The following is a 25,917-nucleotide window of genomic DNA, read 5'->3' as shown; positions in this document are numbered from 1 at the left end:
AATTGGTCTAGAATAGTTGTAGTCAACCTAATTTCCTTTGAAAGTACTACCTTAACTTTCATTATGTTGAATACTAACCTCACATAATCTCTCAAGATCGTAACATGGCTACTCTAAACACATGATTGTTAGAGCATATCACATATAACGCCAGGGTTTCTCTATAAGATATGCTCTAATAAAGCCTTCTTCGGACTATGGACTATAGTTCTAGCATACTTGACATAGTTGCCATGGTTTTAAGCCTGAATTCTTGAACTATCTTTCAAAATCTTACTTCTCATCATACTCATGTTAACTCATTTATCATGTTCTAATCCATCACGTCATGACTCCCAAGTGAATCATACATGATTACCAACTCTATCATGAAAAGTAGCCTTATATCCGTACCTCCCATGATTGACTCATCATAGGTATATGCTACCTCATATAACTTATCTTCCTCACTTAATATCATTTATCTTAGTACTTTGAATAACTCTTACTTAACAAAAACTTGCATTGGTATACTTCTTCCAATAGCATATTTTCCTTATGGTTGTATCCTCTCTTTGGACTACTATGTGTTGTATACCAACTGTGTCTACTACCACCTATTACCTTAAACTCCAATGGTGTTCTACTAATTTGGACTGAAGCAAGTTAATTCATCAACTGTACTTAAGAATGATAGATAAGAAAGATTGACTCAAGTGTGTCAAGATTATTCTCAAGTGAATACCCATCTCAAATCATAACAATAGTTGGTTTAGATAAGACAACTTCCTATAGACACTACCAAATCTATATGTCTTCTTTGAAGGGTTTTTAATCCTAGGATCCAAGCATTTAATCTGATACCAGCTGCGGTGACCCAGCATACCACTGCATGGTGTAGTACGCAAATCGTTGACATAACACAAGTGAAACACCGTTCCACTCATATTACATCCCTCAGAGTGGTACAACAGAAACATATGCGAGTTCAAGGCATGTCTATAGAAAAATACACGAACTGTTTACAGAAGATCAACATAGCCTCCTACTTTACAATGAGGTAAAACTTCAAATAAAACTCCAAAAGAACAACTTGTAGTCTATCTTATTGCTAACACTAACTCTTAGAGATACTTGGTTTGCTATAAAACTCTAGCTACTTAGGTGCTAAGATTAGGGAAATGGTTCCCTTCTATTACTAGTCTAGGTTTCCACTCTAGCTGATGCAGAAGTTGATTCCACTGACTTCATTGTTTGGGTTTTCCATCTTGTTGCAGTTGACTCCTTTGTCTTCGAGTTCCACGTTAGTTTCTCCTTCGGTAACTTTGATCTAAGAAGAGGGTTTAAAAGGGAGGGAATGAGTACGAACGTACTCAGCAAGTTCATTATAGGAAATAGGTGTATCATGCACTAGCTACAGCCACAGACCACAAAGTCATTGGAGAATGCAAGTTTTCATAATCATTTCTTCAAAAGCTTTATTTTATTAAGAAAACTATGTCCGTCAGTCTTCACAGGTTGACCAGAATTTCACGAAGTTCTTTTTCTGCCGCGTTCGTAGTTCCCTTTCCGGAACAGGGAGTGACAAGCCACAATTTGATACACTCTGTAGAGATGCGTTACTTTTCGCAAAAGAGAACTTATCCTTGTTGCCAACCGGGCGAGCTTTCCCGTCTACACTTTCTTGGTATGAGACCCAGTATAAGAACCAAGCCAATCACTGCCTTCTTCGCGAGCATGCATATTCACCCTTGTGTCCATCCACACATCCCTGGTAGACATCTCGCGATCATACAACTTTACACTCGATGTGCTACGGACAACCCATCATAGACGGTAGAGCGCTTTCATCCACATGGATGAGGATTTAAAAGGATTTCCCAACCTACTGCGGTGTTATCACAACACCCAACCATAAGGATGGCAATTTTATCCACGGGTACGGGTACCCGTGGGTACCGTACCCGCATGGACAGGGTATGGGTACACTTTTATGCCCATGGGTATTACCATACCCTACCCGTTAAGTCATGGGTAGGGATGGGTATAGCTTTATACCCGTTATTGTCAATTTCTTACGTGACACATCTACTTTTATTTACTTATGAGTTACTATTTGAGAATGAGATTTCATATTTTTTAATTGTTATGTACTAAACTACTTGTTATCGAGTTGAGATAATTCTTTTTTCAATCGAATTTGTTATTGATAAATGTAAAATTGCGAGTGACTTGTGTACAATTTAACCTACCCACCGAGTACCCGCCGGGTATGGATATGGGTAAACTTTTATACCCGTGGGCACGGGTATGGGTAGAAGTTTGTACCCATCGACTATACGGGTATGAGTATGGTATTGCTCTACCCTACCAATACCCTGCCCATTGCCATCCTTGCCAGCCAGGCTCTATCAAGTCCATTGATATGTAGAAGGGAAAAGATACAGCTGACTTCCCTAGAGCCATTATAGATCTCATGGTTAACCGAAATGTATGGTGCTAGAATCACTAGATGGCATTGGTGATTAGTCCTAGATGAGTAGTACCCTTGCAATGGAATCTCCACCAATCAACACATACCATAGTTCCATTGCCCACCACATAGTCATATTCATAATTCTAAAGTAATGTTTTTGATTTTTAATGCAGGAGTGATAAGTATAGTACTTTGCATATAGTTTGATAAAAATAATCAAATAACATAAGAAAGCGATGAACTTGCCTTTCTTGACAGCAAGATTATGCAGGCAAAAGCTTCGATACGAGATAACTCCAAACGCTGAAATACCATCATCGTCCAGTAAGGACAATGTTTAAAGAACTGGCCAAGATGCTATAATGCATAGTATGAGATGCAATCGCCCAGAACGTAACCTAACCCCGATGATTTAGGATTGGTGAGTTGTAAAAATTTCTTTAAGGTGTGTTTCACTTTTAGAGTGGTTCTCAAACAAGGTTCTTATTAGGTTTGGTTATCTTAGTATCATAAACAAGTGATATAATACATCATAACAATCATACACACAAAGGAATTGTAGTGGAATAATATGTAAAGAACATTTGTCAGTTTTAAGTTTCACGGTGCATGGTTTATGATTACTTATTATGTACTTCAAAAGAATAACTCTTGAAGAACAACTTACATAATAAATAAGAAGTATTTCAAGTAAAAGCTATTGGCTTCTATGGTTTGTTTGACATTTACTTCAAAAGAATAACTTTTGAAGAACATGTTTAATAAAGAAGAAGAATTACTACAATATGAGCTATGTGTTTCTAGGGTTTACTATTGGATTAACTATTAGATTCATTTAATTTACCAATTCAGAACTAGTTGGTTACTAAATAGAATGGGTCTATATACATCAAGTATTGGCACAATATAGCTGAACATGGACAACAATTTTAATTACTATGCATGGTTACTACTATGGTTGACTATAGGGTATCATATTAAATGATGGTTGTGAAGGTGGTGCTATAAGTTAACTATTAGTGTTTACTATACCTACTTATTTGTTTCACTAACTAATTCATAATGGTTTCTAAACTAGGTGGTTTATTATCCTTAGGTAGGGTTTAGTTGAATAAGAGCATATAATGTGAATTGCTATCCAAGGTTGGTATCTTGGTTGATCACCATGGTTCTAATAAGTTGTGGGTTAATGTTGATTCCAATGGTGTGGTATTTAAGAATAATGGTTAATGGTGTTACATGAGGGTAGCAAGTTAGGCTTACACCTAGGTGGTAATAGTTGGTTACATAGGATGTTATTCAAGGATGGAAGCATGAAATGATAACTTCATTTGCATTTGAGTTGATAATGTCTTGACAAATTATTAACATGATTTTATTTGCTCGTTTAGTACTATAACTATGGTTAATTGGTATATAATCACATGTTATAAATAACTAGGGTTTTAGAGTTAAAAACAACTTAAGATGATCACATCAAATAAAGAGACCAAGTTCCTACTTATATTTGAACTAGGTTTCTAAATTGTGATACAACTCCTAAAATAATAATTGATAATGGAGTTAAAGTGATTAATTACTTTGAAATAAAGTAAATATGGTCTTAGCATTTTATTATTTTAAAATATTTAATAATTAAGATAAATACTACTTGGGGTTTAATTCAGGAATCCGGGTTTTATAATTGTTATTAATTTTTAAAATAGTAACTTGTTTACTAAAAAGTTTAAGTAGATAAACAACTATTGATTACAAAAATAATATTAATTTTTAATACTTTCTTGCTTTGTTAGTATTTAAAAGAAATGATAAATGGTAATTTAGGGTTTTAAAATATCACTAATATTTAAGTTAATGAAAATATGATAAAGAAAATAAATCTTAATATTTTATTCACTTACTGAATAGTTATTATTTACTTTTGAAACTTAACTAATTGTTAAATTCAAATTGTATTTTGAATAAAAGTATATACATTATTAATACAGGTTTAAATAATTGAATTTTCATTTTGGACAAACATTTTCATATTATATTTTTATTGAATAGAGTATATTTTTGTGAGCATGTTGATATCTTATTTCTGAATTGAAATGAATTTTATTTATTTTGGCAAAATTTCAGAAATATTCTGGATTTTGAATTAAAGTGCAAATACTAAACATACCGAGCTAACCCTAGCTACTGACTGGTGGATCCATTGACTGGGTCAATTGCCACGTGGGCAAAGAGCAGTCAACGAGTGTCTGGCACCCCACTGCCATGTCAGCTGCATCGATGGCTTGACACCGGCTTGATGTCAGCGACCATGAGACGACGACGCCACCGCTACAGGGCATCCCCAGACCTACCGTTGGTTTCGTTCGAACGAGAAGAGGATGGGGAACACTATGGTGGTGGTGGAATGAGCTATAGGTCGTCGGAGCTTCATCGGAATTCATGTCCCACAGCGGTGCACTCCGGCCAACAATCCAAATGGAGCTACAGATGGTTCTAGGAAGCGAGAGTAAGCTCTATAGATGCGCAAGACTCTGAGAACGATGGTGTGGTCACCGGATTTGATTGTCGACGAAGACGAGCTCGATTTCACCATTACCGGCGAGGTACTGAGGAAGGGAACAACCAAATTATCCAAGCTCCGGGCTCCCCTTGATTCCTGCTTGCGCCCAGATGCTCCTCTCGACGAGGCGCTCCTCCTCTACCAAGCTACAAGCTCCAGGGTGCTCTTAATCGATGGTGCCATGATGGTCATCAGCGATAGAGAGTTGGGTTTTGTGGAAGAAAGAGGAAATGAGAGAGGATGAGGTGAGGTGGCGAAGATCAGGGCTTCCACGGCGATCATCCCCTCCTATTTACAGCACCCGACGAGGTCTATATCGATGGCGAGCATCGGTGACTGGTGGCCAGGATGTGGCGGTCATGCGGTTTAGGGTTTCAGGCACAAATCGTGACGGTTTTGGATAGGCTCGGACGGGAGATGGATTGGGCATGGTTCTGGAATGACTAACGACGTCCGGGGTTGATCTTATCGTCAACAAGGATGTGGTCGGCGAGCTCCATCGCGTTATCGACCATGGAGAAGACGACGGTCTCGTTTTTCTTCTATTTCATCCGAACAGGTACATGGGCTGGGCCGGGCTGGTGTGTGGAGATGGTGCTAGGCTGCTCCAAGGTTGCTGCTGGGGTAAGTCTCCTCCATTTTCTATTTCAGTTTTATTTTCTGTTTTGTTATTTGAATTCAAATTTGAATTCGGGTTTGTTTTGTAGGTTATTATGAAGGATTATTTTTTACTAAAAGATCACAAGTAATAAATAATTGAGTAGTTTATTTAATTTACCTTGTTTGAATATTTATAAATAATCATTACTAATATTGAGAAGAAGAAGAAGAAGAAGAAGAAGAAATATCTTACATATGTATGGTTTGATATTTAAATTTTTAGGTGTTCAAATTACTTTTCAAAGAGTTTCTTTACTTATCAAATTATAGAATTGGTTTCATTTAGTATTTCCTTTGTAAAGAATTAATTTACCGAACTAATATTAATAGTTGGTTTCTTATTTGAGAATAGAATCTTATGAGCATGATTTCATGTACTTATGTTTTTCTAAGGCTTAGGTTTTAGCTTAGGGTTATACCATAATGGGATATGGTTTCCTATTAGTTTTACACTAATCACTTAAATGGCATATAGGCTTAGGGTATATATATAATGTTTGGGTTTATACTTGTGTAGATCCATGATACACAAGTTAGAAAATAGTATTTTATGTGAAGCTGATTTAAGGTTGAGTGGTCTAGGATTTTGCATAAGCTTCACCATTTTATGTGAACCATGAAAACAACTTTGCAAAGTAGGGTTTCTTTTATCAAATAGGAGTTTACTTGGCTTTCTATTCAACTGAGCTTGGTCACTAAAAGAAATACATCAAGAAGAAAAATAACATTCAATACATGTCACGATGTAATGCAAGCAAGAATAGTTTGCAAAGTATTTTCATGGTTAACAATTTAATATAAGCATAGTATTTTCATTAATTCCATAATTACAGAAAATATTTCTTTTTATTTATATCAACAATCGTTTTAAAAGTATTTTTAAAATAGGTGAACTTTTCATAATCAAATAGATGGGACTTTTCTAAAGATTTTGATATACTATCTCCATCCCAAGACTTAAAACTTATATTTTTTTAGAAAGTCAAACTATGTGAAGTTTGACCAAGTTTTTACCAAAAATTATTAACATGCAAAATACAAAATCAATATCATTATATAGATAATGAAATATATTTTCATATGATGTCTACAAAATATCATATTTGTTAATACATTTTCTAAAAATTTGGTCAAACTTTACTTAGTTTGACTTCTCAAAATAAATATAAGCCTTAAACCTTGGGATGAAGGTACCATTACACATAACTTTATTAGCTTAAATGAAATAATCCTGCAATTTACAAATGTTAAATCATTTTTTGAAAAAAAGTTAACACCATATACGTTTTGTATGTGGGGGCCAGCCCGAAGTCAACACACTGGTCCAAAATCTCCCAACCCCACAGATGGATTGCAAAAATAGGTAGGACCTACTTATCATCATCTTCTCTCCCACAGCTTGTCTTCCCCATCCCCATCGCATCTGGCTGAGGACCCCAGGCAGGTGTCACGGCTACCGTCATACCTCCACGTCTTAAATAATTTTTAGGTCATTTTGGACCCTCTGACCTATATGTCAGCAAACCGTTTGTAGCTAAAAGCAATTGCAGGCAACAACACCCCCGTGAACTACGGCTAAAGAACTTTCTTTCGCAGACTACACGTGTTGTTTTATGTCAACTTTAAACAAAATATCAGCCAAACATTATACCCCATTAAATTTCTTCATAAAGCAACTTTAAACAAAATATCAGCCAAACATCATACCCCATTAAAAAATTCTTAATAAAGCTACTTTAGGCTACCCATGGGTTGGAATTCTGAACGGGCAAGGAAGCGGTCCAATTCATTCAAGGAGGACTAAAAGAATTTGGCAAAAAAAAAAGGAGACTAAACCAGGCCCGATTCATATTCAGGTTGTCCATATCGATCCAGAGATTCTGGACACTTGACCTTGAATTCGTCTCATGAAGAAAGGTAAGAGCGGTGAAAGGAGAGTTGAGATGAGAAAGGACAGGCCCTTCATAGGCATCCCGAAACCAAAAGGCGAGTAAACATGACGTCATGCCGTTGTGTGCACCAAAGCAGCATATCCCACTCCTCAAGCGAATGAAAGCAGACACACCCGCCGATTCGTACCTCCCACCTGCACCTGCCCTGGCGACCCAACCCTACCAGGCCTGCATCTCATTACCACTGAAACTCTTTGCCGGATGATGATATAGCTCCCCTGGTAGTAAAAACCTGTTTGATGGGACAAAAATTGCCCGGCTGAGTGTTGTACTGCATATCGGGTCAGGTCCAAGTAAAGAGGGGCCATGGGAAGTCTAAGACGTGCAATGCAAGAACTGAAAGTATATTACTCCCTCTGTCTCACGAAAGTTGTCCGAGATTTGTTTAAATTCGGATGTATCTACACACTAATAGCAACTAGGTACATCCAATTTTATTAATCTCAGACAAGTTTCATGAAATGGAGGAGTACTAGTGATAAGAAATAAAATTATCCATTAGGCCTAAAAGGCTAATGGATATCTTAAAATAATAAAAAGCCCAATTTACATGAGCAAGTCCACGCCACACACCGTTTACCGCGTAGAAATAAACCAATCTCATCGGGAGTGGCAAGTTTAGCCTGGTGGTAGTCTCTCACCAATGGAAGTCATACACGATGTACTAGAATCCATGTTAACTAGATTTCCGTGTAACTTTTTATTTCATAAACTAACGGTAGCACTTATATACACATGCATATCAGATGCTACCCAGCACATTGGATCAATTAACCAAATAATATGTATACAAATGTAATAGAATCCACCACATCATTTAATGTTATCAGTGACTAATCTAAGGGGTTCTATTCCAATACCAAGTATAGAGCATGCACACATTGGCTACTTATTACTAAATCGTTATAACTTGCAAGACAACTTTAGTACAAAAAAAATAATTAAAAAATCATGTTGATGCTTCACTTTGTACTATAGAAAGTTTCGGTAATTATGCATACCTAATTGTAACTAGAAAGCGGTACCTAAGATATTTCGTATGCTTTAGAAATTCTTACCGATACATATAAACTATATAAATTATGAAATATCAAAAAATTATCAAAAAAATAACTTATGTTAAAATACAGTTCAAATTTAGCACAAGGCCAATAGATTTTTTAATGATAAAACATTACAATCGAATAATAAAGAACTTTAAAACTAATATTTAGAAACATTGCTAGCTTGTGGTCAACTATGACAAACAAAAATGCAACATATTAAAGTAAAATAAATTACTAAACAAGTTTTAAGAGGTAGAACAAGAAGCACTCACCTGTTCTTTTCTTGTTGGAGTAGTGAAAATTTCATTGATAGTGCTATTGTTATTCGTATTGTTATTTCTTGAAAAGCTTGCAATAATTGATTTATGATGCAGACCTTCTAAAGGCCCTCCACAAAAGGGCTCATGAGAGTTCTCACCAACGGAATAAGAGATGGGTGTCTTCGCAAGTAGCTGATTTGAAGAAACTGGGGTCTGACTCAACACTATCATACTGCTCCTTGGAGAATGAATGACCAGAAGAAGTGTGAGCATGAGTTCTCTAATCCACAGCCAAGAAATCCCCATTGAAATTAGAACGCTTACTTGTGGGTACATGAGGCGGAAGGTTAGGATATCTTCTTCTGACTCTAAATACACCCCATAGATAATAGCACATGTTCCACCCTATATGAGAATAAGGAAAAATAAGATCAATCGCACTAAAATTGTGATGAGTTAAAAGTATCACTAGAATTGGTGAGACCTCTTACTTTGAACGTTCTTTGACAGGATATTGGAAGGAAATATGAGTAGTTCAGCTGTTCCAATGTTTCCTCTGAGCGCTAAATCATCCTTTAGCATATTACCTACTAACTTACTGTAATGACTCTCAAAACTGCAGGCAAAAACATAAGCAATTTAAATTACAAGTTTGTGTGAACTATTATCCTTCTTGAACAACTGAAGCAATATGAAGAAAAGAAAAGCTTCAAGGGGAATACCTCTGAATATCTCTCGCAAAGAAGAAAAGACCAATACTAGGGTCATTTTCATGGTTATGTGGGGGCCATAAATTCTGACGAGGAAGTTCCTCAAGCAAGATTTTAGAAGGGAATTTCTTTGCTATTTCCAGCACTTTTGGTGAAGCAGAACATGATAAGTGTACTTGCAAACCCTCAAGAAGCTCAGGTGACTGTCGAGTCCTCCATAGTTCAAAACAACCTCTGGTCGAAAATAAATAACTTAAATAAATTTTAATGCATATGATAATAATAATTATTTAAATAGACAAGTGGTTGCAACCATGGATGCCTGCAACTATCAACCACACATGTGGTGATAAAAAACACAATATGAATTATGTAGACGTGGGGAATAACTTATGTGAGATCACCCCTTTGGGTGTGATATGTCAGGTCTGACAATCTGGTGGTCCAAAAGGTCACTCAAGTAGCGACAAAAGTTGACAACATTCACACAAGATGCATCTACCATATAATTCAAATCCAAATTTGACCCACAACGAAATAAAAAAAAAATTGTTGTTCAATATAGTACTACCTCTGTCCATTTTTAGATGTCAAAAATTTGTCTAAATTCGAATGTATCTAGACATTTTTTAGGCATAGATACATCCAAATTTAGACGAACCACTGGACATCTATTAACGGACGGAGGGAGTAGTGAAGAAAGTGTGAGTTAGCTACTATTGATCGAGGAATGTGTCCTTTTCCCCGTGAAATTTCGATTTGGAATTTGGTGACAAACTAAAAGCATCTTGTGTTCTTGTGTCAATTTTGTCAAAAAACGTTCGGAACCTTCATGATATTTTAGACCTCCGTCTTTTTCGATCAAGTGGATCCCAGTCAGGTTTATTAGTTGGTGGTAATGGCGGGTCTCTATAACAATATAGTTTCTCTAGAATAAGAACATCGAAACATATATGAGATAAGAGGTGAAAATATTACTGCCAAATGTAAGCCAACTCTGGAAAACTTGAAGCTATTCCGTCATCACAAGGTGAAAAGATAGGCAATTTGTCCTTCGGATCAATTAACATAGTTGAACTGCTGTTAGGATATCTTCTTCCCATGGCAGATGTAGCCTGATGCTCTTTGTATTTTAGCTCAGGACAATCTCCAGAAGCTGTACTGCTAGCAGTAGGCATACCATTTCTCACATCCTGCTCATCACTTCGCGCATGACTAATAGAGGTACGTAAAACAGCTGAAAAAAATAAGTATAGTTATCCTGCAGTGCAAATTATGCCACAATAAACACATGACCTACAGCATAGAGATAAAAGCATAGTCAAAAACAAAAAGGAAAAGGAAAGAAAAAATAAATTTACCAGGAAAGTTTGTACTGCCTTGTGCATAAGCGATGCCTGAACTCTCCACTTTATTTCGTTTATTGAGATGCTGAGCTGCGGATTCTAGTTTTGAAGGAACTGGCACAGGCAATGATGCAGCAGCAGAGGGGTACCCAGATATATAAGTGCCTCTCTTATTAGTTACATTTGCACTAATTCGTGAAGTCATTATGCTTGGCTCCTCAGCATGTAGTAAGAGGGAAGACTTTCCTTTATTTGCTGGCCCATTAGAGTTTGCCTTTTTGATTTGTGTCGACTTAGCAAGTGTGCTAATAGACTCCTCTTGTTTTGTAAGAGAGGACAGAGGTTCCTCTGAATTTCTGGGCTTTGGAGGAACTTCAATAACCAATTGTTTCACCTTGGGGACCTTTGGGTTCTTGAAAGAAACAGACTTCAAGAGTGAACCTGCAGGAACTTTGCTGATTATAGTTTTCTCCAATAGCAGCTCATGGGGACAGCGCCCAAAATGGTAAGAGAATTGAACATTCTACATTGTAGGTAAAGGCTTTTTACTTGAAATAATGATAGTTTCAAATTTACCATGGAGAGGTGGTGCCTTATTCTTCAGACCATTCAGTACTTGAGATTTTTCTGGTTCCATACTTTCCTTTGCAACTTCTACCTCAGTTTGGCATGCCTCACACAACCACATGACCTCTGGAACCTTCTCCATCATCACCTGCATACAATAACTGGGACAAAGCTGGAGTTAGCAACTTTAGAGAATAAAAACACCACCATTCTTCTGAGAAGACATTAAGGAAAGAAAAGTTCCTGCTATGTGGAACATGGAAAGCGTAATGATTACGTAGGGTTGAGTCTATCAGTGTGTCAAAAAACCAATAGTTTGACCTTAACCATGGTGATATGATAACTATCAACCAAGAATGACCAATACTGAAAAAAAAGCGATGAAGTAAACAAAGCCATACACATGCTCAGCACCATCATTGCATCTACTACAAACAGCGAGCTTCTCCTCTTCACCAACATCTCCACATATGTCGCATACTTTCACCTATTGCCATTTAAAAAGAAGTCAAAATTCACTGTGGTCAAAAAAAGGATGGAATGCCTTAATCGCATTTCACACGCGACCTTGAGCTGAAGCAAGTGGTAGAAATAGAACAAAACATTTAAGTTTAGCACTCACAAGTTGGATCTGTTCAGAATTTTTGGCGTCGCTCTGTCTGTTTAACCTTTTATTCCATGCAGCCATATTAGACACGTCTTCAGCCTTGGAAATAGATGAAGCATCATTATTGTGCTTTTCCAAGCTGTGTGCCCCTCCATCAAGTGACTTGTTATTTAAAATGACGTTTATATCAGTGGACATCAGATCACAGTCATGAAGAACTTTGTTTGTGATGCACAAGCCACTGTCGTTTTCCTTTACAGAAGGCGTACAACCACTTGCGACATTACCTACTTCTGATTCAATAGGGAATAAAGAACATTTATGATGAGCAAGAGATAAACATGGGGCACAGCATACAATGCAGTCTTGATTTAGGTTTACCTATAATCCCTGCATCTTCTTCCTTTGTCTTAAAATTAATATCATTGCCCTGATTATCTTCATGTGATTCTTTATGTGCAACGTTTTTAGCATCCACCTTATTGTCCATCGAAATCATGACAACATTTCCTTTAACTTTTTCTAATTTCTTCTTTCCAATTTCAATTTCTACCACAGCTTGGCACTCTTCGCATGACCACCCACTCTCTGGAACCTTTTGTAGCATTACCCGCATACAATAACTGTAGAGAAAAATAGAGGTAATGAACAACGGTATCTTTCGAGAAGAAACTATGGATAAGTAAATAGGTCTACATGCCAAGACAGCAAAGGTGCAACTCTCAATATTTATGGCACGTACCATCTAACAATCTTAACAGGCTAGGATTACAGAAAACAAATCTCCACTAATATTAAAAGCACCAGTTGGGTTGGATCCAAATAACATCAGCCGTTCAATCACCCTGGATCTTATGGTCCACAATCTTCCAATGATGTACTCCCTCCCTCCGCGAATAAGTGTAGGTTTACCTTTTTTGGAAGTCAACCATTTTCAAGTTTGACCAAAAATTTCTCCACTAATATTAAAAGCACCAGTTGGGTTGGATCCAAATAACATCAGCCGTCCAATCACCCTGGATCTTATGGTCCACAATCTTCCAATGATGTACTCCCTCCCTCCGCGAATAAGTGTAGGTTTACCTTTTTTGGAAATCAACCATTTTCAAGTTTGACCAAAAATTTATACAAAAATAGCAATATATGTGACATCAACTTACTATATTATTGAACTACATGTCAAGAAGAATCTAGCGATATTAATTTAGTGTCATAAATGTTGCGAGTACTTTTTTCTAGGGAGTTGGTCAAACTTAATAAAGTTTGACTTAAGACAAAGCTAAACGTACACTTATTTGTGGACGGAAGGAGTAAAACTTAACACTCGCGCAATCGTCATGACCTTTACTTCTCCATCTAACAATCAACGCTTAACGGATGATGTATCTCCACTGATCAGCCACCCTAAACAAACTTTCTATACCCTTCCTCTATGAGCGCCACACGATCTAACGTCCCGCCCTAATCGCTATCGCCAACAATACCTGATTCTCCGTGACCACCCCACAGCATCCTCTCACCATCATGTGTCCGCCGCATCATCGCTGCTGCCGCTGTTAGAGTCGCCTTTTCACACCCTTGGTCTGCCTCCATCCTCGTATTTTCTACTTGTTGAACTTTCCTTGCACCAGACTGCAGGCTCAGGAAGTCACAGTAACCATAGCACCGGGGCATGCGAGCTACTTTTCGGCCCTGCGCTGCGACCTTACCACGGACTCGAGCCGGGTCATATCGTGGCGTCGGAGACGATGGCCAACACAACAGCGGCGTCCTGCTTTGACACCACAACAGCCTCCTGTAATCAGCCATGCACAGAGGTGGAGGAAGACATCGACGAGGCCACTGTGGTTGGTACTGGAGCAGATCGTGGCGGTTGAGGAGGTCGTCAAGCGCAGCTTCAGGCGCGTCAACATTCCCAAGCCGTCGTTGACAGAGGCGGCGGCCAGCCCTGCTGTGCCCACACATGCATGCTGAGAATGTGAGTCTGGATGTGGACGAGGATCTGGCACGACCGGCTGATGGAGTGTCCATGGTACCACAACGAAGAGCGCAAATTAATGGAGCGCACGAAGCTATTTTGCATGTATGCTTATCGATCTTGCGGACCTTTCAGATGGCCATTAGGTAACCCTGGTACGTTACATTATTTTATGCCTACCAAGTGCATGAAATGCTTCAGCTTATGTAGTTATGAATCTAATAATTGGCTCTTCAGCAGAGAACTTTGCACTATACGGTAGTAAGCTCTTTGAGACAACATCAACATGGTGCAAAGAATGGGCGGCGTCTTGAGGCAGCTAAATTTAGTTGTGGCAGCAAGCATGCTAGAAGACTAAGATGTTACGCCTAATTCCAATGACACTGTAACTCAATTCAAGTGCTAATAGTTTAGTACATGCATACACTCACTCTTTGCAGGTATGAGCACTGAATTGAATTTTGTATTCCCTCTATCTCTTTTTCATTCATTGATGTAAATTCTTTGGGTGAAATATTTCCTACAGAAAATTCATTGGAGATTCAACCTGAAAATTGCAATAGAGATTCAACCTATAATTCTTGTATTAAAATTTATGATACAACCAGCAGTTTCGGGATATGGTTCCGTTAGAGCAGTGGATGCCAGTTTGACTTTGCATTGGTTCTCAAATCTGCTCAGGAATTCCAATTAACCATGTTTTTTAATTCCTTATAGAGATACAACCAACAACCACAACCAAGCCTTTCAGTCCCAAACAAGTTGGGGTAGGCTAATTCCTTATAGAGATAACAAATTTATTCTATTTCAAATCTCAGAAGATTCTACTACTAACTGAGGGAAGGTACAACATTGAAGGTGTCAAAGTCCACACTGAAGGTACAAAATATTTCCTGAACAATGGTACAAAAAATTATCTGATACTAGAACATACAGATTTTCGATGATTTAAATTTGTACACAAGAAGATACAATCCCGATCAACATTGTTTTCTTTAGAAAAACACATAACTGCATAGCCACCTGCCGATTTTGTTGGAACATGATTGCAAGTTACAGCCAAAGTGACCAATGTCCTGAAGTGTTCATAGACCATAGTGTTGGCAAACTAGCTTTCAATGTTTTCCTTAGTAACATTTTTATTTGAGTTCATAAGCCCAATGTCTTCAGCGCTTGCTGTGATTTCATTTTTTAATATAATAGTGAGAAATAAAGAAGTTGATGTGCTGTATCAAATATTATCATGATACTTCGAGATATGTTGATTCTTCCATCATCTTGGCATGTTACAAAATTCTAATTGTTTGCACCGCAAAGATGAGATTGTATGCCTTTACCTTCAAATTCACAGCTCTTCTCGAAGATTTCAGCAATACTGGGCAAGAAGGCTATGTATAAAATACATACCGAATGCTAATCCATGAGAACGCCAAGCTTTGGTTTAGTAGACATAAGCAAGTCTACACATGGTATTTATTTCTCTGTCTTCAGTCATTCGTAAGAAAAAAACTTTCTTGGTATTTTTCCTTGTTCATAGTCTTTTTTTTTTGTAGACATGTGCTATATTGCTTAAACAATGTACTTTAAATTTGCACTTCAGTTGGACACGTGCAGTATCGACTTGGATATCTGCCCACTCTAATTTGGACTTCATTTGGACACATGATGTTTCAATTTGGATGTCTGTCCATTCCAATCACTACCTGTGTGTTGCCTCGAGACTTACTGTAGTACAAAATCTCGAGGAATACATCCATGTAGCTAGGAGAGGAACTGAGTGGATTTACAATATAAAATTTCTGTGAACATATTTGTGTAGGAGGCAGCAATGTCTTGATGGACAGCGGATAGAAGCATGCAGATGATATGGCTATAGAATTAGCTAATAAGTGATTACTGCGTGCTAGCTACATAGGATATATAACCATTGATGTTTAACTATTAATGGCACCTTCCACTCGAACATTTTGTTGTTAACAAAGTATGCACAGATGAAAAACTATGTAAATATTAGACAGCTATTTTGATAATTGATGGTAGTTGAGATGTGCATTGGACATGCAAGCTTACTAGTAGTACAAAGAAACTCACGTATGCACAGCACCATCATTGCATCTACTGCAAACAGCAAGCTTCTTCTTCTCACCAACATCTCCACATATCAAACAGATTTTCACCTGAAGTTATTCAATTAGACTACATGATTCAGACGATTGAAACAATTAACCAACTAGAGAAAGGAAAACATCGTTTCACACTTTAATTGTAATCAGTTGTGCTGCTGCAAGTGATGAAGGATACAGTAGAAATTCAGAGTTTTGAACTTACATCCTCAGTTTCTTCAGAGCTTATCTCCTCCCAGGAGGCAATATCATCTTCCGCATCGGACACGATCTGTTTATTAAAAAAAAAACAAGAAATTACATTTGGAATACAAATTCAAAGACATGCATATAACATGTGGTTTGTACTGGCACACAAATACATCACTCTCCAACACAATATTAGAAAGAATACAATCATGACAAGAAAAGACAAGTAAATAACAAAAAAAATGTGCATACTTTGCAAGAATAAATATGTGATCGAATATGAAAACAGACAAGCTGGAATAAACAAACTTGGAAAGAAGAAACTCACGTCATCCATGTGCATGTCCCTGGTTCAAGTTAACGAGAACCTTCTGACTCACGGATGTGCTTTCTTCTTTGTGAGGGGGGTTGACCTAGTATTTGTATCACATGAAATCAAATCAAAAGGAAAACATGACTTCAATACCGATTCTTAATAATTATATTTACTTCTGAAGAGCCAAAATTGGTGGTACAGAAAATAAAATGTATGACCTATAAACCATATAGCACACACTCAGCAATAGCCAATACAAAACATGTGGCTATATTCTTTAACGAATAAAAATCAAGTACTAAAACTGATTACGTAAAAGATCAGTATTTAGCCTGATAGAAGAAGTATAAATTTCCGTATTTTAATGCCACAGAGGAAGAAAGTTCCAACAAAGTATTTTCAACTGTTAATTCAGCAATTTTGTTATAGTCGGGATTCAAGCACAACAAAACTATCACTCGGGACAACAACCAAGCAATATACACACGAGATTATCAAAATAGTTCTGCAAAGGAAATAACATACTCTAGAATGGTTGAAAGCTTATCTATACTACCAGATAGTGTACTGCTATTGAAATGTTGCATCCCATGATTGGGACGCAAAATTAACCGCTCATCAGTGCCGACCCAATAGTCTAGGTTGCAGGGATTCGCGTCTACAGTGTACCAGCTGAACAATATCCCCTACAGTGTTCTGCAAAGTCTTCATCTATACTAAAAAAGGCATCCACCAGCAAGGTTGTGCACGACTCATCCCTCAACTATCCCCAAGGAGAGCTTAGCAGCTCCTTGCCACCCTCAAAGAGACCCTACAATCATGTGCTCTGCTTCCCAAGGCACATGGCTCTCAGCTAACTCACCTTCAGATGTACCTCACAGGTGTGCCCAGATCAAATCATTTACCAAAAATAAACAAGAGGGAAGAACAGAGATAATTTGCAGGAAACGAAGAAGAGTATAGATTGCACAGAACAAGAATGGTGATTACAAAAAAAAAGACAGTGGCGTACATAAATGATCTGAGAAGACCGGTGGAAGAGAAGTTTCAGAGCTTGATGCAGAGGTTTATTGGCCCTGCTGTTGGAATTTGGGATTTATCGCTGTCAAGGCTCTTTTTACATGTATCGCTGTCAACGTTGACGGCATTTCTATATGTTTCCATACAAAACTTCGGGTGTTTGAAGCGAGCACAATTTTGTCCGGAAGAACATGCTTTGCACTCACAGGCCTACTAGTGTAACAAAGCAAACTAATGTGTGCTATTACACAATGCTGGAGTAACATTCTGCAAGCTCCATGCTATGACATCTTGATCCCTCCAATACATAAAGCACATAATTGGGTCTTAATTGTCGGTAGTTATGCATAATGCACATCGTCGAACACCATGAATAGAAACGAATGTACACACAGCATAAATGAGAAAGGGTTTACATATAAATGCATATATCTTATAATAACCATCGAGGTATTTGCTTAGTTACATGCAGGGGAATGACCAGAAGCGGATGGGGATTCTCTGGTGCGATCGCTAAGGAACCTTCATATACTATCGATAGTGAGGATATGCACGGGGATAATGCAATTAACAAGCAACCCTGCACACTCGGTATTGAGGTTCTTGAATCGTTTTATTTATACCCTAGGTTATCCTGCATATGGCTAACAGTGGCCCTAAATGTTTCTGTGGACATCTGGGGAAGATGGACTCTATACCTGAACTGACTGTCTAAGCTAAGAGCAAAAACCATATAGTCGGCCCAAGACTTAGTACGAACCAGTCCATAATTTAGCGAACAAACTCCACGGAAACATCAGATTAGAGAACTATATGTTTACAACATTGGCAAAATCCGTCCCTAATTTTACTGTTTCGCGAATTCTCAGTAGGGAGATCAAACACAAGTCCAATCCCAATTCGATTTCCTTAGCATATAGGGTTCGGGTCTAGGTATTGCACAACGTACACGGTAACAGTAAGATCCAGCAGAAATTATTCAATTAGCGGCGCTCACCTATCGGCCGCGGTGACCTAGCTGTGGCGTGTCTGCAGCAGCGTCCAGGGGCGTCCCCAGGCGCACACGGCAGGGAGATGGACGGCTAGCGGCAGCAGCAAGCTGCGAGCGGCGCTATTGCGGAGGGCCGCGGCGGCCAGCGGTAACCGCCACGGAGACGGCGATTCCCGTCCGTTGCGCCGCCACAGCGCGCCCACGCGACACTTCGCTCGGAAGTGGCGGCGGTGCCGGCGGACCGCAGGCAGGGGACGGGGGACGGCGCGCCGGGGCGGGGGTGGGGGCTCCTTGGTCCTTCTCCCTCTCGCTGGTTCCTCTCTCTAGCCAAGGAAGAGCACGAGTGCCCCTTCTTCTCTGCAAGGGCTTGTTTGGCTGTCGGACCTTAAGAAAACCAGGGAACCAGAGCCCCGCAGGGGAAATTTGGGGGGCCCTCCGGCACGGGGAAAATGGGCCCATTCTCCTCTGTCCATTTGGTAGCCCATGGTACACCTGGCCAAGTCCGGCCTGGCCCAAAATTTCTGGGCTTGGGCTAGCCCAAGTATGCTTGCGGGCCGAGCCTGGGCCAAAGATTTACGCCCGGTGGTCGGGTCTGGGTCTGGGCATGAGAATTGCGTGAAATATGGAAGAGGCCTTGCCCGAGGCCCGACGGGCTTTTTGCATTGATGGGTTAGGCTTGGGCTTGAAAGTTAGGGCCGACGGCTTGACCGAGATGGGCCTGGGTTTTTTGCGGCAGCAATAATGCCTAGGTATAGCCCCAGGGGAGGGAGGCTGGGGAAGCGACACAAACAATTATCTTCTTAGTTGTTGCTGATTTGTAGTAGGTCGGCTACTTCTCATCTAGTTCAAAAAAGGCTACTTCTCAGCTGGTTTTCTTCCAACATTATCCGAGAACCATGGAGTCTCTCTCGCATAAAATTAGAATACAATATCACAAAATCAGCAGTGACTAAAAAGCTAGAAAGTCTAATGAGACACAATATTATAACATAGTATTATGGATGAATGCCAACTATCGTTGCGTGATCGATGGTACTCCGGAGTCTCCAGTGGGAGGGGAAGCTCACGACGATGGCGAGGTCCTACTATTGCTTGTATGGAATTATTCAGGTAACAAGTGCGAGATTACAATGAGTTCAGTTCTCTTTCAAGGGCTCCCAGAATCCAGCTTATAAAGGCTCCAGATCTAGGGTTGTAGGTGTAGAGATCCTACCAGGTATGATTAAGTCTAGACTACCTTGTATTCCTTGTCTTGCACTTCACGGATCCGACCGGCATATGTCATGGATTAGATTCGGTAGATTGTCTCCATGCCGAATCAAACCACTTCTTTTCTCCGTCAACTGGACCGTCTAGTTAGGCCATAGGCTTCACCATCATTTGTGGGCCACCCGAGCTTACCGGGAATCAAGGCGCTGATGTGCACAACTAGTTGACATATCCCCAACACCAACATTCACATCTTGGTTCATTGCTCTCATTCAAAAACATAAATAGTTTAAGAGCATAATCCAACACTATACGAGAAAAAACTTGTTTTCTTCCGACACTATCCGAGAACCATGGAGTCTCTCATGCATGAAAGTGGAAGACGTTTTTTATGGCCTTACTATCGTCGTAGAAACTGTGACAATATTAGAAATCCGTTATTCGAAAATGACAATTAGTTCAGTTATTGATGGGTAGTTTGATGTGGGGATCTCAAGGACATTATACGAACATGCAGATGTAATTTTTTTTACCAAGGCAATGTTTTTGACAAAATCTAACTAAGTCTCCTATAGGGAAATTCCTTGAAAGAACTGTAGCACTACTATGTGATGTATATTTGTTGTTCTTTGGCACGGAGATATATCTATTCTTCTTTGGCATGGAAACCTTTTATAGTATCTGATAGGAGATCTTTTTAAAAATTTGGCATGGAGAACATGCTAGACCTCAATCCCTGAGTTCATAATACTTTCCAAAGCTGAGCCATGGTGTGTTTCTCTTATAAGTCTATCTTTTTGAGTTTATGAATTTATGCTTTTGTATGTTATTGAAAGGTTTATAATGTTTAGTTTCCTTTTGGGCTTTTCATTTTAACTATAATTAGTGGCTGAAATGGTTAGTTGCTATTCCTAGATATATCAATTAACTCATACCATCCATTATTTAAAGTTCATAATACACATGAACTTGATGGTGAGCCAATTGGTAAAATATTAGCAGTACAGAATTATCTGCATTTACTTTGCCCCGCTTTACCTGAAAATATTCGGTTGTTTTTGGCAACTAAATGCATAGGTTCACAAATGGTTGGACACTGGACCAACATAGATGAGGCAATTTTCCATTCTTGTTGGTGTGTCAATCGGAGTATTTCATTCTGCTTTCTCAATTTCTTTTATAAGTCTATCCATAAAATTAGTTTTTTTGTTTGTTTTTAGATGTCTTTTAATAAATCCAATTCTTAGAAGGATGCAGTTACCCTGTCTCTCTCAGTTTCCTACTTGAGGGAGCTAGCTAAGTATTTCACACGGTTTATGAACTCTTATTTCATAGCTGGAGTCTCGAACCATCTGTATTGGCAGATAAATTAGCAGTTTAACCTGGACAGTTTGTGCTTGGCATTCTTTTATTGTGGTTTGGTATGACATGAGATGAACTCTGCTATTATTGTGAGTGGTATACATTCCTAATACTCGCCGTGCAAGTAAAACTTACAATGTTATATCCTCATTTTTTAAATTGCAGCTACCATCTGGCGTGGCATGTTGCCACGCCATTACATGCTAGTCCCATCCAAGGATGGCAATTTTTACCGCGGGCACGGATATTCGCGGGTATACCTGCTCGTAACACCTGACATGTGGGTCCATAGCTAAGCCAGTAACCAAACAATTAAGAAGGGCACGTCAGCCAAGCGGCCAAGCCCAGGCCCCGACGGCCAAATTAATTCTTACTCCCCTCGTCTCCCCAATCGTTAGCGCAATCCCCTCAGTCTGCTCAGTCGCCGCCGCTCCCCGAGCTCGTATTAATCATCGATCCCCTCATGGCTTCACTCCATCCCCGTCCCTCAGCATCAAGGCTTTCTCAGCATCTCCCCAATCCCCATCTCTCCTCCACGGGAAGCCATGGAGCCGGCGAGAACCTAACCGCAATCCATCTCCTGATCTCCATCAGGCCCTCCCCAAATTCCCCTGTTTCTTCACGCTTACCGTCGCTGCAGGTTATGGTGGTGTTGAGCATGGCAACGGCTTACCTGTGACGTGCGTGGCGGCAGGAGGGCCAGTCTAGGCTGTATTACCACAGCAAGTCGGCCACATCTACAAATCCTGATGGCTCCAACTCTCCGCTCTAGTGGCAACGCTGGCCGGTAAGACGTGTATCTCTTGATTTTTCAATTCAGCTAGCTACAGATGCTTTGAATCATGTGATGAACTGTAGCCTAGCTATCCTCCAATTCCTCTATTAACGCTGCCTGCTAGTTGAATCGTAATGTTGTTTACTTGATTTGCCGCACTGGTTCTGGTGGATGACAGGCGAGTGTTTTCTCCCTGTAGCAGAATGTTTTGGAGGCCACTAGCTAGCTTGGTCTAGATGTATATTAGCATATCAGTGGATGTATACTAGCATCGAGGTGGATACATGTTTTCACTGTCTTGTCCTCTAAAATTTCTTTGGGTACAGGAACTAGCTAATGACGTAAAATAGTCTAATGTGTACTAGTGTTAATATATTTTAGATTGTCCAACACTGTCTAATATTCTTAATTGTGTTCTGCTAGTTTTTTATTAGTGGTAGGATTGTCATATATATTTTTGCAATTCAGAAACTTATTTGTTCTGTATCATGTACAGATCATTGGCTTCTCAAGATGGAGCAGAAGGTTCAGCTGTGGCTGGTTCAGGGAATGGGAATGAAATCTCCGTTGATGCTTTGGTGTTTCAACATGCTACTCCAACATCTGAAGTTGCTACTCCGCAATCTCAAGCTGCTACTCCGGCATCTCAAGCTGCTACTCCGACATCTCAGGTTACATCTGGTAGAGTTAGTTGTAAGAGGAAGCTAACATCTGCAGTATGGCAAGAGATGGAATCAAAATTTGAAAATGGCGGATGGAAAGCCGAGTGCAATTACTGTCACAAAAAATTTGCTTGGGGACCTAGAGCTGGCACCACTCACTTGCGTTCACATTTGGATTCTTGTCCTGCTAGGCATGCACCTATGGGCCCAAAGCAACAAAAATTAAGGTTGACAAAAGGTGAAGGTGGCAAAGTGAATGTAGAAAACATCATTTTTGACCAAGAGAAGGCCAGGAAAGATCTTGCATTGATGATATGTGAACATGAGTACCCTTTATCTATTGTAGATCATAGTGGGTTTCGCAGATTTTGTTCTTCTTTGCAGCCACTGTTTAAGATGGTGTGCAGAAATACTATTAGGAATGATATTGTGGCTATGCATTCTGCTCAAAGGGAGAAGATGGTGAATTTCTTTGCAACTTTCAAACACCGAGTGGCTATCACTACAGATTTGTGGACAGGCTATCAAAAGAGAGGTTATATGGCTGTTACTGCACACTATATTGATGATTCTTAACACACTATATTGATTCTTGGAACCTGAAGAGCTTTCTTATGAGGTAAAATCTGAACATAGCACAATACTAACTATTACCAATTACCATTCCATGTTTATGTTGTACTAATGGTTTGTTTATGTTTTATTGTGTTAAATAGGTTTGCTTATGTGCCATGTCCACATTCAGCTGAAGTTATATGTGAAGCCTTGTATGAATGTCTCGTTGAGTGGCACCTTGAGAGGAAGATCTCCACCATCACTTTGGACAACTGCACATCAAATGACAAGGCTATGGATATATTACAAGATAAGTTGGACACAAGCTCTCTCATGATGAATGGTCAACTAATGCATATGCGTTGTGCTGCTCACATATTAAACTTAATTGTGAAAGATGGAATTAGTGTCTTAGAGCACGATATTGAAAGGGTTCGTGATAGTGTTGCATTTTGGTCAGCCACACCTAAAAGGCATGAGAAGTTTGAAAAGATGGCAAAAACTTTGAACATAGAGTATAACAAAAGGTTAACTCTTGATTGTAAGACTAGATGGAATTCAACTTATACCATGATTAGCATTGCAGTACAATACATAAAGATATTTGAAAAATTAAAGGCACGTGAAAAGAAATTTAAGTGTTGCCCAACCAAAGATGATTGGAAGTTTGCAAACGAAATATGTGATAGGTTGAAGCTCTTTTTTGATATAACTGAGTTATTCTCGGACACCAATTATGTCACATCAAATCTTTTTTTCCCTAAAGTGATTACCATTCGCTTAGCCATAAGGAAATGGGGTAACAGTGACAATGAGCTTACACACAAAAATGTCTGAGGAAATGAAGGATAAGTTCCAGAAGTACTGGAAAGATATCCATGGTCTTATGTCCGTTGCAACAGTTCTTGATCCAAGGTATAAACTTAATATTCTTAATGCTCTTTATGGTCCCCTCTATGGAAGAGAGCATGCAACCGCAGAAATAGAGAAGGTGAGGAAGTTACTGATTGGATTAGTGAAGCAATATAAAGATGAAGTTGAAGGTGAGGATACATGGGATGCTTATGTTGCTGAGCCAATTGCAGAAGAAGATGAAGCCATGAAACTCTATGATCTGTATATGTCTAGTCGTCCCACTGTGCCTTCTTCATCAATCCATACATAATTGGACTTGTATTTGGAAGAAGCTTGCTTACCTAGAACACAAGAATTGTATATCATCACTTGGTGGAAGGTTAGCGGCTCGAGGTTTCCTACCTTGCAAAAACTTGCTCGTGATATATTGCCTATTCCAATAACATATGTGGCTTCGGAATGTGCATTTAGTACTAGTGGAAGAGTACTAAATGTGCATCGTAGTAGACTTACTCCTAATGTGGTTGAAGCTCTCATGTGCATGCAAGCTTGGTCTCGTGCTGATTTGTTAGGTAATATGGTTTGGCACTTGCATTTGATTTTTTACTTTGCAAATAACTTGCCATTTACTAATGTTTGTTATTTCATCAGGTGGATGGGATTCTACTCTCTTTGCTACATTTCAGAGTGTTCTTGAGGATGATGAAGAAGAGATGGTAAATTACTAAAATGCGTTGATATAAAACTACAAGTGCATAGTTTACTAATGTTTCTCTATCATTTGGTGTGTGTGTAGGATGAGTCTACTTCAATCATCACTCAAGAGTGAAGATGCATTGCTTCTATTTCTGTTGGAGTGGCGGTTGATGGCTGATGTTTATGCTCTCTAGATGATGATGGATGCTTCCTGCAAGCTGTTGTTTATGTTGGTCTAATAGCTGCAAGATGCAAGCTGATGTTTATGCTGGTCTAGTAGGCCCAAAGAACCAATCACTTGTTGTGTTGTCCGCTAGCTGCTGTAGCTATTTCTGTTGGCTGATGGTGGTGCTAGATGTTGGCTGAGACTATGCAATTTACCTTTGTGTTGTTATTTGTTACTTGCTGGCTACTATTTTCTAAACTATGTTAAGTTGTGGTGTCAAGTGTCTGTGTCAGTTGTCCAATTATCATGTCGCTTTTGATTTGTCCAAAACACTTCAGGGTTGAAGGACATACTCTCTTCCCCGCCTATCTTGGAAGCTCCAGAAGAGTCAGAGTGTATGCTCCTCTACCTGGGAGCCTCCAACAAGGTTATTAGTCACATCGTGGTGGAGTGAAAGGAAGAAGGTCATGAATACAGAGTCCAAAGGCTAGTCTATTACATTAGCGAGGTACTGACGGAATCCAAACAAAGATACCCTCACTTTCAGAAGCTAGCCTATGGAGTGTTCCTAGAAGCTAGCCTATGGAGTGTTCCTAGGTAGCTGGAAGCTGAGACACTAGTTCCAGGAGCATCCTATGACAGTTGTGAGCAAAGCTCCACTGTCAACCATCATCAACAAACTCCGACGCAACAGGGCACATAGCAAAGTGGGGCATGGAACTCTCCGCCTTCGACATCAACTACAAAGCCAGAACCTCGATCAAGTCCCAGATATTGGCGGATTTTGCCGCCGATTGGACTGAGGCTCCGGATGGAACCCCTATGCCGGAACCTGAAACTTGGGTTATGCATTTTGA

The 25,917-nt window shown here is 39.3% G+C and overlaps 1 protein-coding gene and 1 pseudogene across 5 annotated transcripts; one reads left to right on the top strand and one right to left on the bottom strand.

Moving 5' to 3' along the window:
* Positions 1-960: 960 nt before the first annotated feature.
* On the bottom strand, positions 961-19,136 carry LOC127293179 (ASI1-immunoprecipitated protein 2). Of its 5 annotated transcripts, none has more exons than XM_051322748.2 (15): positions 18,787-19,133; positions 16,782-16,866; positions 16,470-16,535; positions 16,233-16,318; positions 12,545-12,786; positions 12,179-12,456; positions 11,958-12,043; positions 11,566-11,717; positions 11,005-11,430; positions 10,622-10,880; positions 9,656-9,877; positions 9,425-9,549; positions 9,258-9,338; positions 8,946-9,171; positions 961-1,309 (listed from the first exon to the last, which is right to left on the bottom strand). In XM_051322748.2, the coding sequence occupies exons 2-14, from the start codon at positions 16,794-16,796 to the stop codon at positions 9,161-9,163; spliced, it is 2,049 nt and encodes a 682-aa protein (XP_051178708.1). In that variant the 5' UTR covers positions 16,797-16,866; positions 18,787-19,133; the 3' UTR covers positions 961-1,309; positions 8,946-9,160. The 5 variants fall into 5 exon arrangements, with proteins under 5 accessions (XP_051178708.1, XP_051178709.1, XP_051178707.1 ...); XM_051322749.2 differs by lacking the exon at positions 961-1,309 and adding an exon at positions 7,389-7,859 and having other exon boundaries at positions 12,179-12,453; positions 18,787-19,134; XM_051322747.2 differs by lacking the exon at positions 961-1,309 and adding an exon at positions 7,389-7,859.
* Positions 19,137-21,708: 2,572 nt separating this feature from the next.
* On the top strand, positions 21,709-25,340 carry LOC139830483 (zinc finger BED domain-containing protein RICESLEEPER 2-like; annotated as a pseudogene).
* Positions 25,341-25,917: the final 577 nt, after the last annotated feature.

Source organism: Lolium perenne, chromosome 4 (assembly GCF_019359855.2).
Source record: "Lolium perenne isolate Kyuss_39 chromosome 4, Kyuss_2.0, whole genome shotgun sequence".
In the NCBI taxonomy this organism is placed as follows: Eukaryota; Viridiplantae; Streptophyta; class Magnoliopsida; order Poales; family Poaceae; genus Lolium; species Lolium perenne.
The sequence above is the reverse complement of the archived record's forward strand: the minus strand, read 5'-3'. Positions and strand labels throughout refer to the sequence as shown.

What these genes read in the sequence shown, in the direction of transcription:
- LOC127293179 (XM_051322748.2), bottom strand. An exon ending in AGAAGATGCAGGGATTATAG is followed by an intron (nt 12,457 to 12,544) that starts GTAAACCTAAAT and finishes CTATTGAATCAG; the next exon opens with AAGTAGGTAATGTCGCAAGT. An exon ending in TTTGCGAGAGATATTCAGAG is followed by an intron (nt 9,550 to 9,655) that starts GTATTCCCCTTG and finishes TTTTGCCTGCAG; the next exon opens with TTTTGAGAGTCATTACAGTA.